The following is a 16566-nucleotide window of genomic DNA, read 5'->3' on the forward strand; positions in this document are numbered from 1 at the left end:
TTTCATTGTAAATTCGTCTAGACTGAGGTGTACTTTCACGTTTTTATTTACGTCTGCGTCCCTTGGACACTAAGCCAATGGAATGATATACCAATATGCTTCGTCCAATCAGCCAGCCATTGTTCCTTCAGGGTGGAGGATGATTTGCATGACAACAGCGCATGCGCGTCCCTCGAATAATACGTGTTTTGTGAACTACGCATGCGCAGAGGCCTGGAATAGTGTTTCCTAGGATGGGGGGTGGTCACTGAGGTTGGGGTGTTTTGGGAGCCGCCGTCCTCCTGCGGGGCCAGGGGGGGCGAGCAGCAACTTCGTCTTTACAGATGAGGTGTTTCTTTTCGTAGGAGGGACAGTGGGTTTCAGACCAACCCTCCTCTCATTTGCTCTTCCCGTAGCTTTCGTAGTAATGGGTGCAGGACACTCGTTTCTGCGTCTCTGGGAATTGCTACTAGCACGCAGCATATATTCCCGCTCACTGCACGTGCTTGCCGCACTGAAGGACGGAGTGTATTAACCCTGCCATTTGATCACTTCTGTAATGCAATGGCTAGGTTTGGTGGGGGTAGCGGTGCTTGGCAATGGCCACACAACGATCCCAGTGGTTCCTCCGCTGTCCCTGGTGTTTGGGACGAGGCATACGAGAGCTACTCTGCATCACATAGCAGGAGTCCGCCACCTCTTCCTGCCACCTTTGAAGCTTTTGGGAGAGTGTGGGGCGTGGAGGCACGGCTGGGCACAGGTTCCTCCGCAACAGTGTTTCGTGTCAGCCCTGGGGCAGGTACACCAGCCACGGCAGTGAAGGAGTTCCTGTTGGACCTGGAGAATGGGGAGTACGGGTACCGTAAGGAGACTTCCACACTGGAGGATTTACAAGGGCACAAAAACATCGGTAGGAGCTCGCTGTGTAGGCTTGGAGGGCCTTTAGGGGACTAGGTTTTTCACGGCTTATGCAGTAATGTAATAAGGGAAAAGTTGACTGCCCGAAGAATTCCTTATGCCTTAGCTGGAGTTAAAACAAACACCATTCAGATATTATACCATGTTTTTCGTATTTTACTTTTGCCTACATAGTCCAACCCGCTTCTCGTGGAGTTTCATAACTGCAGTACGTTAAGGCATTCCCATCAGGAAGAAAGCAAAAATAAAAAAAACACGATCTGATATTCAATATCCTAACGGCATGTGTTAGGTGTTGCATTTCCATCAGGAAGAAAGCAAAAAAAAAGCACACAAGATATGCGATTTTAATATCATAACTGCATGTGTTAGGTGTTTTATACCGATCAGTCATCTTAGATAACCTTTACACACCCCTTTTTAATGACTGCTCTGTTCCTGATGCCCTGGTAACCAGATTTGCTTACCGGAATGCCTTGTTTTCTGCCTGCTCTTCCATCTGAGCTCATCTACTTGGTCAATCTTCCACTATTGTCTTGTCACTTGTCTTTGCACCCCTCCTTGTTTTCTCCGCTAGTGTCTCCCCACACCTTTCCCCACCAGCCCGCTCTCCTCCCCCCCCCCCCCCCCCCCACCATTGGGCTCTCTGTTTCAAACTGCTTCTCTATCGACGATCTTGCTCTCCTCACAAAGTCTGGTAGGAAGAAGTTCAAAAAGGTTACCCTGGTCTCCAACCCAGGCCTCCCTATCGCTGACACCTATACCAGCCCTTCCTCCAGACAAACACTCACCGACGTTCTTTGTCGTTCCCTCGCCAGACCTATGGTCTCTGTGTTCTCCTTTCTCTTCCTCCTATTAATGGTGGCACCCGGTGGGAGGCCCCTCGGTCCTCCTTCAACTCCTCTAAGGTCATCATTAATGTTAACCTGAATTGCACTGTCTTGGTCCAAGGCCCTCGGGCCAACCTTCTCCTCTTCGATAGACACTTCCCACGCCTTATCAATTTCCTTTCTTCTGCTGTCCCTTCTCTCCCTTATTCGGCTTCCTTGCCCCCCCCTGCCTCATCCTTTGCTACCATGCCCTCTCCTTCTTCGTCTGACTCCCATCGGGCGCCTTCTACACCCGAACGGGCATACCTCTGATTTGTACCCCTCCCTGGAAGTCTTTCAATGTTGGCAACCTTCTCCATATTGCCACTCTCAACTCTAGCTCAGCTGTCCAACACTCCTCTGACATCTGTCGCCTTCTGGAAGAACAAGCTTTGACAATCTCCTCCCTGATGGCTACAAGATCCTCTCTGCTCCCAGATCCAACCGTCCAGAGGGGGTGTAGCCTTGATCCTCCCAGAGTGGATTCCTGCCCTGTCATTCCTACCAGGCCTACTCCTCTTTCAAATGCCTTGTCTGCAGGCTTGCTCTCTCTCTCCTGGCCACTCTCTTACCGTGGCTGTCTATCGCCCACCTGGTCCGATCACCTCCTTCCTCCAAGTGGGCGGACCTCTCCTCCCTCCTGGCCTCAACCGCTCAACTCCTCCTTCTTGGAGACTTTAACATCCACCTGGATGTCTTCTGTCCCTCCTCTGGACTCTTTCGTGACCTCTACAACTCGCTCTATTCTCCCTTCTGGTCCGACTCACTCTGCAGGGCACACTCTGGGGTATCCAGTAAAAAATCGCAGCAAAAATGTCGTCTGTGCAAAAAATCGCGCCAAAAACGCTGTGGTTTGACCTGGTAAAGGTGTACTCCGTTATACTGGGGAGCGGGGTGTCCCCTGGTCCCCTTAAATGGTATAATGGGGCTGTGGGGGTGTCCCCTGCATCCTTTACATGGATTGCGACGGCAAAACCACAGCCTTTTTGCTGCGATTTTAACACATGGAACCCACTCTGGATGTTCTGATCTCCTCAGACCCCCCCTCCCCCCCTCTATCCCCCTCAACACTCCCCTCTCCTGGAGTGATCACTTTCTCCTTTCCTTCCTTCTCTACTGCTCAGGCCAAGCCAACTCCAGCACGGCCACCTACCTTCTCGGTCATCTGATCCTTGAAGCCTGTGTTAGTTTGAGGCTTTTGCCACCACTTTCTCTGCCCCCGGCTCCTCCTCTGGCTGACTCACATCCTGACACAGCCCTTTCCTTGCTCCACTCTTCTATCTCTGATAATCTTGATGTTCTTGCTCCTGTCATGATGATCCACTTGAAGCCCAAAGCCAAGTGCAACTCCTGGTATGACTCTGACCTCTTCACCCTTAAACGCAAGTGCAGGGTGGCTGAGGGGAAATGACTAGCTGCTTGCACATCCTCTGACAAACTGGCCTGCTCTAAAGGCAATACCGGCTCTCTGTCTGCACTAAGAAGAGAGCGCACATCCAAGACAGCGTCTCAGCGGTATCTAACAGCTCAGCCGAACACTTTAAAATCTGCAAGGAGATGGCCAATCCTGCTGCAGTCTCTACCTCTCCTGTCTTCTCCCAGGCCCTCTGCACAGCCCTGGCTTCTCATTTCATCTTTAAAACCCAGGACATCCTGTCCACCCTCTCGTCCTCTCCTTCTCCCTCTACTCTCTCCTCTACCTCTGCCCCCCTGTGGCCACCTCTCCTCCCTCTTATCTCTTCCTTTCCTCTGTTCTCCCCTGACAAGGTTTCTAGACAAGCCTGATCTATGAAAGTCTCGTCAAAACAGGTTCTTCCCTATTCTTCCAAAACCATCAAGGACCACATTGTCACTCTTGCTCCTGCCTGGCTGACTTCTGCAACCACTTCTTGCCACTGGAGCCTTCCCTTAAACCCCAAAGCGCATGCTTGTGCACCCTCTTCTCAAGAAAACCTCAGGCGACACCCCCCCTCCCACCCCCCTGGCTAACTATCTCCTGATCTCCATCACTCCTTTCCTGGGTAAACTCCTGGAAAAGCTGGCCATCTCTCAGCTTAATCTTCACACTGAATCTGTTTGTTGTCTCCATGACCATAATTCTGGCTTCAGAGCAGCCAGAAGCATGTAAACTGCTCTCTAACCTTGATTCTAACCTCCCCTCTATTCTCATCTTAGTCAATCACTCTTCTACCTTTGACACGGTCAACCATGCCATCCTGCTCAATCGTCTCTGTGATAACCTGGGTATCACTGATCAGGCCCTTGCCTGGCTGACCTCGTTCCTCTCTGATCAACCCTTTCAGGTCCAACTTGGGTCCTTCCTTTCCTCTATATCACTGTACCTGTGGTGTTCTCCAGGGGTCTAACCTCTCTCCCTGGCTGTTCAACCAATACCTGGCACCTCTCGCCCACCGCATTACTGCTCTCTGCTCCAACTTTCAGTGCTATGCGGATGACGCTCAGCTCGTTTCTAGGCTCCCCTTTGCCACCTCTTCTCCTTCTCTCATCTCTGTTTGTCTGCTATCCAGGAGTGGTGTGCCGCCAACGATCTCTGCCTTAATGCCAGTAAGACTGAGATTCTCCTCGTCGGCACACCTGCACCCTCCTTTCCTGTCACTGGCCAGCCTCCCTTGGCCCTCTTCCTGCTCCCACCTGTGAGGATAAGAACCTCGGGGTCATCTTTGACTCAACGCTCTCCTTTTCTCCTCACATCTCTGACGTCTCTAATAAGTCAAACTACCAACTGCACCTCCTCAGAGGTATTCTTCCTTTCCTCTCCTTAACCCCAGAAGCTCACTGTCTCTAGAGCTCTGGTTCTCTCTAGGCTGGACTACTGCAACAGCCTCTTGCTAAATCTGCCTGCTTTTACTCTCCGCCCCCTGCAGCTCAGCCAGAACAGGACTGCAACACTTGGCCTCAAGCCTAGGGATCGTATCTCTCCAGCACCGAAATCTCAGTGTTTGCTCCCAGTGGCTGCAGGGATTAAGTTCAAGACCCTCTGCATTGTCCACAAGGCCTTCGGGGGCCTGGGTCCTCAATACCTCCAACTCTCTCTTCGTAAATATCTTCCTACTCAAGCTCTTCGCTCCTCCACCTCCCTCAGTGTCAGTCGCTTCTCCAAGCAACGAGTTGGTGGTAGATTTCTTTCTTCGGCTGGGGCTTCCCTCTGGAACAGTCTCTCTGAAACTTGAGGAGATCCATCTCCGGTTCCGGAAGCACCTCAAGACCATCCTCTTTGCTTCTCTTTCCTGTCTGATACTGCACTGGTCACCTGGCTACCCTTTGATTACAGGCCCCTGCCCTCCCATTTGAACACCTGTACTGCCTCCTGGTAACCCTTGCACTTGGGTCTATATCTGTAAGCCTGCAATCCCCGTACCTGCACTATTGGACACCTGCTGTCTGCACTTACCCTTGCACCTGCTGGTCGCATTTGTTATTGTTTTGATCCCATGTACAGCACTGCCCCCTCCCCTTTCCTCTGGAGCTTTTCCCCTCCCCTGCACTTGCACAATCTAAGTGTCAGTTGGCCTATTAAGATTGTTGTCTCTGTCCTCTCTGTTTCCCCTTCATTGCCTCGTCACGCCTTGAAACACTTGTCTAGAGGTGCGTTACAAATGTATCGTATACTTAAATGTTTGAAATGGGCCAAACATCCCCTTACCCAGCTCAGCATACTAGATACACAGGTGCGTTTGTCATTGTCATGGCGTGTTACTGTTTTTTTTTTTTTTTTTTTTTACAAGACGCAAACTTTTTTTTTCTGTTAGTGTACGATAGTTTTATTCATACTTGCACACTTGGTATTTGCTGCCTATCTTTCTTGGTGTGCATTAGGAGGATTATCCTACTTCCCACATACACTGGTTATGCACATCTACTTGCTTAGAGCTTGGCCATTGGGTGCACAGTAAAAAGAGACTGTTGCTTGCTGGTTCAACCAAGATTTCATTCTGGCCATTGCTGTTCGTTGGTATAATTGCAGAATGCAGGCACTCTAATCGTATGGTTAGTTCGCTTCTTAAAGAGCACTGCATTTGTGTAAGATCCGACTTCCTGTGAGGGTCACATCGATCTCTCGGAGGCTGTAATTGCTTGTGCCACTTGTCCTCCAGTTAATATGTTAACCGAATAGATGTTTTTTTAAATATCTTGATGTGCAACACTTACCGCAATTATTAAATGTCTTGCTTGCTCCTCTTGCTACTGGGCTTTCCTTTTTAAAGAAATGTTCAACTGTTTGTGCTTTTTCTCTTAAGGTAACATTTAAATCCTTTTTTTGTGTGCATTTGTTTGGGGGTTTCAGCCCGCTAAGGTTTTTGTAGGGCCTGCATGGTTTCAAAGCTAGGGCATCTTGGCACTGGGAGCGGCTAACAGACATGGCATGGTTGAAAAATGTATGTCGTATACCCAAGAACAATGTAAAAAACAAAAGAAGTTGGTAGAAAGCTAGGAAGTACAATTTGAACTTAAGATGGCTAGTTCATATTACAGAAGAGTTCCAAATGCCCAGTAAATGGAGAAAAACCGTAGACAGGATGCTTAGACAGTAACAGAAAAGGATGCAACCCCCAAGAAGCTGCTTAAGGTTAATCCTGTAGGCATCACATTAAACCTGCCCTTAATATTACCAGAATCCATCCCCATGCATCATCAGTCCCATGACCTATGGTACGCAACTAGAGCGTGTAGCTCGAAAGAAGATCAAGGAGCCACCTGGTGAACGAGTTGCCACTGAGTTTAACCAACCAACAGCCGGCCTCAGATGATGGAAGAGTTGGGCTCTCTTATTCAATCGGGGAGCATCTATTATCCAGATAACGATCCCCTCCACAGCCAATCACAGATTAGTCCATATCCATTTGAGGGGGCGACTTTGCCATGTCTGCGTTGCTATTGGCCCAAGCTCCACACATTGAGCCTTCCTCTTTTACCTTTCACTCCCATGCACTCATCCACCAAATGATGCTCCATCCTGCACTTCTGTGCTGTGGCTTCACAGTGCAGGACACTAACTCCTTTATTATTATGCTATTTATTGAGTGCAGACCTAGCTTCCAGAAGCAACAGAGTGCTTTACAGAGGTATACACCAATACAGATGGATAACTGGCGCAAATCCCCCACTCTCCCTAACCAAACTTCCTACTTTTCTTATCACTCGCTATAAGATTCCTGCCTTAATTCTGCTAAACGCTCCTACTTTTCTTTCTTCACTCCCAAGCCTCTCATCCTCGTATCTTCAAACCCTCTCTCGCCTCCTCTCCGCTGTCTCCTGACCTCTCTTCTACATCTCCTCTTTCTCCCCCTGACTTTGCTAACTTCTCTGAAAATGTGTTCTCTTCATCAAAAGATTATCTGCTCTCCTTCTTACTCCCATTCCCTCCCCTCCTTGCACTCCCACTCAGCTTGCATGTCTGAATGTTAACCTATCACTCCATCAGACATTTTTTTTTTAAAATTACATTTATAAAGCGCTCACACAGCCCGCAGGCATCGAGGCGCTGTTACAGGAATAGTTTTTTTGTCTTAGTTACGTATTTATAACGCGCTTAAAAACCCAGAGGTTTCTAAGCGCGGACCCGGGGATCGAACCTGTGTTGCTTCATGTCGTCTTGCTTCCAAGACGCGCACGCTGCCGCTGAGCTATCCTCCCGGGACGCATTGCCGCCCCTTCTCATCCCATTCCTACCATTATTATTCCCAAGGTTTACCCCCTACTTATCCTGTATCTAACCTCCTTCTTCAATACTTGTCTTTCTACGGCCACCTTCCCTACTGCCTTCAAGCATGCCACTATTATCCCTATCCTTAAGAAACCTTCTGCCAACCCCCTTCTTGCGTCTAACTTTCGCCCAACCTCACTTTTACCTTTCCTCTCTAAACTACTCGAGCGCCTTGCCTATTCTCGACTTTTGACCTTTATCTCTAACCTCTCTCTCCTTCTCACCCCGCCCTTTCAATCTGGCTTTCGCCCCAAACACTCCACTGAATCTGCCCTCACCTATGTCCTTAACTCTCTCCTTACTGCTTGCTATGCTAAGCAATCCTTGTCCCCTCCGCTGCTTTTGATACTGTTGATCACCCCTTACTTCTCAATACTCTTTCCTCCTTTGGCTTCAAGGACTCAGTCCTTAACTGGCTCTCCTCTTACCTCTCCAACCGCTCATTCGCCGTCTCTTGGGGCGGTCAAACCTCCTCCACCTTCCCTCTGAACTACAGCGTCCCCCAAGCCTCCGTCCTCGGAGCCTTCTTATTCTCTCTCGATACTTTCTTCTTGCTCCTCTCATCTCCTCTTTTGAAATTTCTCACCATTTCTACGCTGATGACACTCGGCTGTTCCTCTCCTTCTCTTCCTTCACCCCTGACTTTCATCTAAAATGCTCCTCCTGTCTCACTGCCATTAGAAACTGGATGTCATTGCATTTTCTCTCTTAATACTGACAAGACTGAAGTCCTTTTCTTCCCTTCCAACACACTTCTTCCTACCCCCCCAACCCACTCCCTCCATTCATTTCCCCCCTTCTGATCTTCCCATTTCCGCTCATGCCCGGAATCTACTTTGAATCTTCCCTTTCCTTTACTTACCACATTTCCCTTACTACTCGCTCATGTTGCTATCGCCTCTTTTAATGTCCGTTCTTCTCTCACTTTCCATGCTACCAAACTCTTAATCTCTTCCCTCATCTTTTCTACTGTTCTTTTCTCTTTTTTGGTCTCCCCTCTTCCCATCTCACCCCCCTTAAATCCCTCTACCACTCTGCCATCCGTACCCTCTGTCTTATCTCGCCCCATGATTCCATCTCCAATTCACTTTCCAACATAGGCTGGCTTCCCTTCCACTCCCAACTTAAATTCTACTTGCTTTGTCTTGTTTTTAAATCTCCTCGTGACCTTGCCCCTCCCTACTTCTCCTATCTTCTCTCCTTCTATGCCCCCTCTCGCGCCCTACACTCTGCTGATCTTTTTACTCTGTTCCCCCACCTCCTTGTGCCTCTTCTCATTTCTGCTTCTTGTCCCCTCACATTGGAATACCCTTCCTTTCACTATCAGCTCAATGTCAGCCCTATTCCTCCTTCCGTTCTTCATTAAAATCACTCCTTCACCCTCCTCCCTGACTTCTCTCCCCTTCCTCCGCCTCTTCTTTCTCCTCCCCACTCCATCTTCCTGTTCCTTTATTTTTCCCTGTCTCCCCTATGATCTCCACCCTCCCTATTACTCTACTCCCTTTTCCCTTTTCTCCTTCTCATATCTCTCCTTCTCTTCCTTCCAAAATGCAAATTGTTCCACATGCTGTTCTTCTGGTTTGATTCATGTATATTTTATTGCTTCTATGTTCCATGTTTGATGTTTTCTTGTTAAACTGTAAAGCGTGTTGTCGTAAAGCGCTATATAAACAATAAATACAAATAACGGAACACTTTTTAGTGGTAACAGAACAAATATACAGCAGGGGATAGGATACAGAGTGGGACAGAGGAGGGGTACAGCTGTACCGGGTGGCGGGGATGAGGGGGGCGGGCGATGTCTAGCGAGTCCGGTGTCGCGAGAGGCAACTTGATGGCCTAGGTGTTGATGAGGAGGAGAGACTCCTTGGAGAGGTGGGTCTTGAGTTCTTTTCTGAATTTTAGGAGCTTGGCAGCGAGTCTAATGCCGATGGGGAGGAGGATCCTTAGTCCTGAGGCCTAGGCAGAGAAGGCTTGTTTTCTGGTTCTTTCCTTTTTGCAGTGGCTGATTTAAAGTCTGCACGTGTCCTGGCTTCTGGTGGTGCACTGTCTGCCGGAGATGCAGAGTTTCTCTCCGGGCGACCTGGGGCACTTGAGGGTGACTGCCTTATAGATGATGCAGCAAGACTTGAAGGTGATTTGTGCGTGCAGTGGCGTGTGGCCGCATGTAGGACACTTCATAATGGAGGATGACGGGAGTCCTTCTACATGTTGATAGTGTCAATTAGGGAAAAAGAATAAAATGAAGAAAGTAGACATCAGAGTAGAAATCTGCAACTGAATGCCAGCCCAACGTTTTGTCAGATTAGCTTTGACTGGTTTTGGGGGTGGGTGGCATTTTAAAGTGAGCACTGTGCTCTATTTGTGGTTCATGGTAATTGAGCCTAGCGCAAGATTGAAGGTACACATAAGGTTGGGGCCACTCAACCAGCATAGTGGAACATCCGGTTACTGATTTTCTACGGTTAGCACCAGTTGTAAAAAAAACAGGCAAACTACTGCACATATTTTGCTGCTTTTTAATTCGGGATGGAGCAAATGGGTTCTACTCCCAATTCATATTGAATAAGACTGGGTGGGGTCTGCAACCTACTGCACTCCTGATTTATTGGACTACGACCCCCCCCCCCCATGATACCTCTGCGTTGAATAAGCTGGTTAGGACTGGTGGGAGTTGTATTCCAAAACATCTGGTCATCTGACGTTGCAGAACCCTGGCATAAGATATTTATATGCCTTAGGACGAAGACAAAGCAGCTTTTATTGCATATACAGAAAACATGGCGGGAGGGGTGGGGAAATCAGTGTTTTCTTAACTTGGTTCAAAAAGTTATATAACAGATTGGATCAAGCTCTCGTCTCTCACGCTAGCAGACGAATGGGCAAAAGTTTCACTCCTTAGCAAAAAACATGTATTACGGATTGGGCTGGAACCTGCAGTAAGTGCATTTTGTTCAATTTCAAGCACCCGTGCAGACGTTGGCTAACATGGCCCCAGATATTTAAAATGACTGCAAATGTTTCTTCCGAACAGTTTGAAAGTAGTAAGGGTGCCTCGTTAGAGCCATGCAATAAAATGATAGAGGAGAAAACAGCATAAAAAAGATCGAAGCAAATGACACTAAAAAAAAAATCTCTACTGCTTATTGTGAGAATATTTACATTTTCTAAACCCCACCCCCATTGGCATAGCCAAGTCCGGCCTGTGCAAAATGTAAGGCTAGGTACAAAAAAAAATCTTAACGAAGTCAATACAACCACTCAGTTAATCTACATAGGTTTTACTGGAGCACATTTAGTTTCGATCTCGCACTGTAATTTATCTGAGACACTCGGTCACACTTTCCAGATTGCAGTTGATTTTCTGTTGGTACTGCTCTTGGACTCTGGGTTAATTATGATGCCACATTCTAGGAAATGTAATAAAAAAAAAAAGATGGGAGGCTTGAAGCCTCAATGGAACCCAAAAATATTTTCTTTGCTCTTGTTCTAGGAAGAGCAAAGAACATATTTTTGGGTTCCATTGAGGCTTCAAGCCTCCCATCTTTTTTTGTATACTTTATTTTTGCATTTACTAGTAATATCAACAAATAACAAAAACATGGAGTCCCGTTCAGCCGCCACCGCCTGTTCCCCTGAGAAGCACACAGACCCGAACAATGCATAGGAATCACAATCTTCAACATATGAGCAATAGGTTGTCCATCTCCGCTCCACAGTATTTTATCAATCTGCAGTAGTCAATAAATAATGAATATAAGGGCTCTAGATTTCTGGTGGGTGCGCATTCAGTGGCAGAGTCCTAATAAACACTATTTCCATATCGTGACAATATGCCACGTCTCAAAGCCATAATTGCGTGATAGGTGGGTGTCGGCTATACTCCTGCGCTCCAGCAGCAAGAGCAGTCCTGCAAGTCGTCTCACAATGGGCTGTAAGGGTTTTGTACAACCCAGTAGTGCCACAAGGGGCTTGCCTCTAGAGGTTCTCTATTTGTGATATCTTAGGCGACATCTCCGACCAGAACTGGTGGATTCTCGAGCACTTCCATGCCAGGTGTAGAAAGTCTGCCGGGGAGTGGCCACATCTAATGCATGCCTCTGGTATGGACTGAAAGTGTCTGTGGAGTTTGGCCGGCGTGTCGTAGGTCTGATGTACGTAATGAGTTTATACCTATAGTTGAGGAAGACTTTCTGCGTCTGCCTCAGTATGTAGGCCCAGTCCTCTTTGGGAATGATGTCACCCAGGGTTGTTTCCCACCGTTTCTTGGGGTTTTCCGCGCCTCCCAGCCCGTCCGCCGTCAGATCTTTATAAATTTGTGAGATCAGCCGGCCCTCCCCTTGCGTTTGGATCATCCCATGTAGCAGCTGCCACACAGGCGGCTGTGCTGGGAATGAGGGAAAGAAGGACTTAAGCGTGTGTCATAGATGAAAGTACAAAAACATATCAAGGGCTGAATCTGCCCTGCGCTCTTTCGCCTGTTGGATTGTAAGGAATTCCCCATCCGCAAATGGGTCGCCCAAGGTCTCTGTGTAATTTGTCCGCCCATTGCAGATATACCTTCTCACTCGTTATAGGCAACCCAGGGATGTATTTAGCTGGCAATAGGGGCGAGTATCTACTATTAATGCCACTTTCTACTGCCATCTTCCGCCATTTCGCGTGTGTGATTAGGACCACATTCTATGTGTGCGGGGTGACTCGGAGCTCTCCCACAATTACTGCTCTGAACACAATCTGGACGTGTGTTCGTATGAAGTGGGTGGCGTACCAGTGAATTTTGCCTGTGCTGCCCAGTAGTAGCGTTCTAGCTCGGGTAAGGCAAGACCACCTGTCGTTGGTTGTACAAGTGTCTTGTATGCTACTCTTGCTGGTTTCCCAACCCATAATAAGTCTAGGATCAGGCCGCACAAGTGTTGAAAGAAGCCCCCAGACAATAGCAAGGGAACATTTGCATATAGGTACATGAGTTTAGGGAAATATAATCATTTTAACAATGGATATGTGCCCAAGTAGAGTGAGTGGCAAGTGTCGCCACCTGTCTATCTTCTCCCAGAGTGATTCTATGACCTTCCCATAATTGTCCCGATAGTTGTTCACGGTTCCGCGATAGCATCACCCCCAGGTACCTTACCATTTTGAGATTAAATTTGCCCCGATTATTCCTCAGTTCCTTCTGTGAGGGGGAACACCACAGACTTGCTCAGGCTGATTTAAGGCCGGAGAAGACCCCAAATCTAAGAACTTCCTGCATCACTGGTTTTAAGTTGGTGTCTGGATCACTGATAAACAGGGGCACATCACCAGCATACAGTGATATAATTAGCCTGTGCGGTCCTAAGATAAGCCCTCTCTCGATTTGTTGTTCCCTTAGACCTGCCACAAGTGGCTCTATAGCCAGGGCAAACAGTATTGCAGATTGCAGCCTTGTCTAGTCCCTCTCTCCATAGTAAATTGAGCTGACTTTTCTCTCCCCGTTATAATTCTTGCTGAAGGGTTCTTATAGAGAAGAGAGACCAGGGTGATGAACTAGGCCCCGGGCCCTAGCTTTAGTAGAGCCGCAAAGAGATATGGCCATTCAACTGAATCGAATGCCTTTTCGGCATCCAGGAGTACAGCTAATGCCCGAGATGATGGGGCAGTAGCCTCTATTATTTTGAAGACCGAACAAAGTGTTCTGTCCTGGAATAAAGTCGGCCTGATCCTCCTGCACCAAACCGGGCATTATAGGAAGCAGCCTTCTGGCCAGGATTGTGGCGTAAACTTCTTATCTAGGTTTATTAGCGAGATTGGCCTATAGGAATCACAGTCCTCTGGCGATTTTCCAGGCTTATGGGGCAATATCACGTTGGCCTCCCACATCGTGGGAGTTAATGCACCTTTATTGATCACCTCCTTGTACGTGTGGAGGAGTGGCGCTAGGGTTGGGGCGAATGCCTTATAGTATTCTCTGGTTAATCCGTCAGGACCTGGAGATTTAGATCCAGGTAGATCCCTAATTGCTGCTAGTACTTCCTCGAGTGCAATTGGTTTATTGAGAGATTCCCGCAGGTCCCCCGACACCCAGTATAATTCCGTTTCTTCGAGGCAGCCGTGCAGGGACGATAGTTCTCTCAGGCATTTGGATCTATACAGTTCCTGGTCGAGGCGCAAAATACTTCTGCAATGCCCGCTTCGGAGTGAACCAGTTCCCCCGTGTGGATCGTGTATACATTCTATGAAGGGAGGTAGTCTATCAGCGGCAAGTAGTCGTGCCAGAATCGCTCCTGGTTTCTGACCTTCGCCATACTGTCGAACCTGGTGCCCGGGCCAGAAATTGGATTTCTCGATCCGTGTTCATCCTAAACTTATCTAGTTCCTCGCCAAGATGAACTAATGTCTGGGGTTCTTGTTTGTTCCTCTAATACTTAAAGCCAGATCTCCCCTTCAGTGAGTTTCTGATAACCCGCAGGATACCATTTTCTTTGGACATGCAAGCCCCCTGCACGTAACACTTGAGGATCTTCCATAGGACTCCTCTAGACGGGACTTTTCCCTTGATATGTAGAATAGGATCTCGTCTCGCAACTCTTGAGTGAACACCGGGTCTTGGTGTGCGTTTGCTTTGAACCGCCAGGAGTACCCCTGCCCACCTTCACTGCTGTCTTGGGGTGCACACTCTAATAGCACCGGGAATTGTCTGAGAGTGTTCTAGGGATGATGCGACTGTTTCCCCCCTTCCCCCTACCCCCCCTGTGGATCCCCCCTTCCTGGAATACTAGCAGATAATCTAACCTGGAGCTGTAACCACGGGCCCATGAATGGTATATAAAGTCACAGACCTTCAAGTGGCGTTGCCGCCAGGTGTCAACCAGATTGTACGACTTGCAGATTTCACAAATTTGCTTGCTCGCATTGAACACTCTACTGGGGTTGCACCCGACTTAGCGTAGTGTTAAGATCCCCTCTCAGACAATCGTGCTGTTTGGAAACCGGCTTGTTGGGTCATAACCCAGTCGAATGCGTTTGTGCTGTCAATGTTTGGGCCGTAGGAATTCACCAGGACCACCTGCACCCCCTCGAGTATGCCATGGACCGGTAGTGCCCTCCCAATGTCATCTCTATCTACAGATATCAATCGGAATTAAACCCCTTTACTTATTAGAATTGCCACCGCTCTGGCGTAGGAGGAAAAATATCTGTAACGGCCCCAGGTAGCACCCCACCTGCCCTCAGAGGAAGTAGTGAGATGGGTTTACTGGATGAATGGTATCCACGTACTGGACCGTAAGGGTGGTCAAGACCCAAATCTTCCCTTTAATGACATGTCTTCACAATAGGATTTGGGCAGTTTGATTCAAAATGGTTTCGCAAAAACAAAGAGATTTTTAGGAAAACTTCTATTATTCTGTCATAAAAGGCTGTCCTCAGAATGAAATAACATTAACTTTATTCAGTTTCATTTGAGGGTAGGTTTTTTTGTTTAAAAAGACCCCCACTCATCCCTGGTGGATTTGTCTTCGGGGAGGTGGGAATACTTGGTATAGTTGGGAACTCCAGTCCTCACGTCTACTTCTTTTTCATTTTGATTTTTCTTTTTTCTTGATGTTGATAATGTAACACAGATTCTGTGTATAATACACAGTGATGATCCTAGATCAATCCTTAGCTTCTTTAGGTTAGATCACACTGTACTCTGGCATATTGCATTAAGATGTGCCAGTGCAGTGTTATTGTAAGCCGACCGGTTTCAGTGATAAAAGACCACTTTCATCAAGGCTGTAACAGCTTAGCCAATTGTATTGCCGTTGGAATGTTGAGGCTGTATGTAGCTTCTTTTCATCCAATTGGACCTAACTGTATGAATAGAGTGGGAAGGGGAAGGAGGGAAGAAGAGAAGGCACATTCGTGAGAGATGTTATGGATATTCATAGTGTCTATTTATTGCCTGATGTGGTAGGTGTCTTACCCTCCACTCTCGGCGTCTTCTCTGCCTAAGGAGGTCCTTGATTCACGTGTAGACTTCAGTTCTACCGCAGATATCACTGTTAATCCAATTTCTGCATAGGATACCTAAGTATAGACCATTAAATAGATTGGGGTCATTTACTACATCGTGGTATCTATTTTTTATGACATGGCTTTAATTACCTCTTCAATTACTTAAGGCAAAGTTCATAATGAACGAAAAAAGTACCAACATATCTCTAGTTGTGTATGTTAATAAGGTACAGATTGGCCAAACCCAGGGGTATAATACCATAATGCAAGTCTATACACAGGATACCACCTTTGTGGAAAACTTAATTGGGGTTTAGATTTTTATTTTTGCACGGAGTGCACATATATGCTGTAAAGCAGTTGAACTGACCTGTTGACCTTAAGGTCTTTGTCTTTTAGATGCGGGTCATACAGGCGAAATTTCTGGCGGCTGGGTTCTGGCAGGCGAACTCTGCCATGGCACCACACTGTGTAGGGTACAGGGGATGCACAGAAAAAGACAAAAAGCAACAAGGAGTACGTTGGTCAATGTAGCCTTGTTGCACTAGCTAGCTGGATGAATGCCACACCTATGTGGTGTCTTTTGAGGTATTGGGAGATTCTTCGTATATTCCATGTTGCTATATTGAACCCATTAGCTCTTGGCGGAAACCGGACAACTGTAACTAACTTTAAACCCCTTATCGCCCCCCCCCTACTCTGATCTCTCTCCCACGGGCAACCCCCAACCTGCCCCTTTAACCCAATAACCTTATGAAGTGCCGGGCTAGTGCCTGGCTGAGTGTGCGGGCTCCCCTTCAACTAGGCTTCCTATATTAGAGCCATTTAGTCAAACAGTTGTGTTTTGTGGTGATTATTCACTCTAAGCAACTTTGTTTTACCCCCCACCTGTAGGGCCCAGTGTATGATATTAGCCTGGGTCTCTCCGGTCTTGTTCTTCTCTGAGAGGTCTCGGGCCATTCTTGGGGACAGGGGGTTGGGGAGGGGGATCCCCAATCTCGTTGAGAAAGGTACTTTCTGCCTCTGGAGAGGTGAAGAATTGAGTTCTCCCGGCGTGCTGGATCTGGAGCTCTGCTGTGAACAGCATGGAATACG

The 16566-nt window shown here is 47.7% G+C and overlaps 1 protein-coding gene across 1 annotated transcript in view; it reads left to right on the forward strand.

The window, feature by feature from the left end:
• The first annotated feature begins 202 nt into the window (after positions 1-202).
• The window catches only part of UHMK1 (U2AF homology motif kinase 1), a 563788-nt gene continuing 547424 nt past the window's right edge, over positions 203-16566 (forward strand). The window contains exon 1 of the mRNA XM_069641348.1: positions 203-889. Within this exon, the coding sequence (XP_069497449.1) occupies positions 544-889 (346 nt within the window). The 5' untranslated portion in view covers positions 203-543. The remainder of the gene's footprint in view (positions 890-16566) is intronic.

Source organism: Ambystoma mexicanum, chromosome 1q, assembly GCF_040938575.1.
Source record: "Ambystoma mexicanum isolate Mex_15411 chromosome 1q, UKY_AmexF1_1, whole genome shotgun sequence".
Taxonomy (NCBI): domain Eukaryota; kingdom Metazoa; phylum Chordata; class Amphibia; order Caudata; family Ambystomatidae; genus Ambystoma; species Ambystoma mexicanum.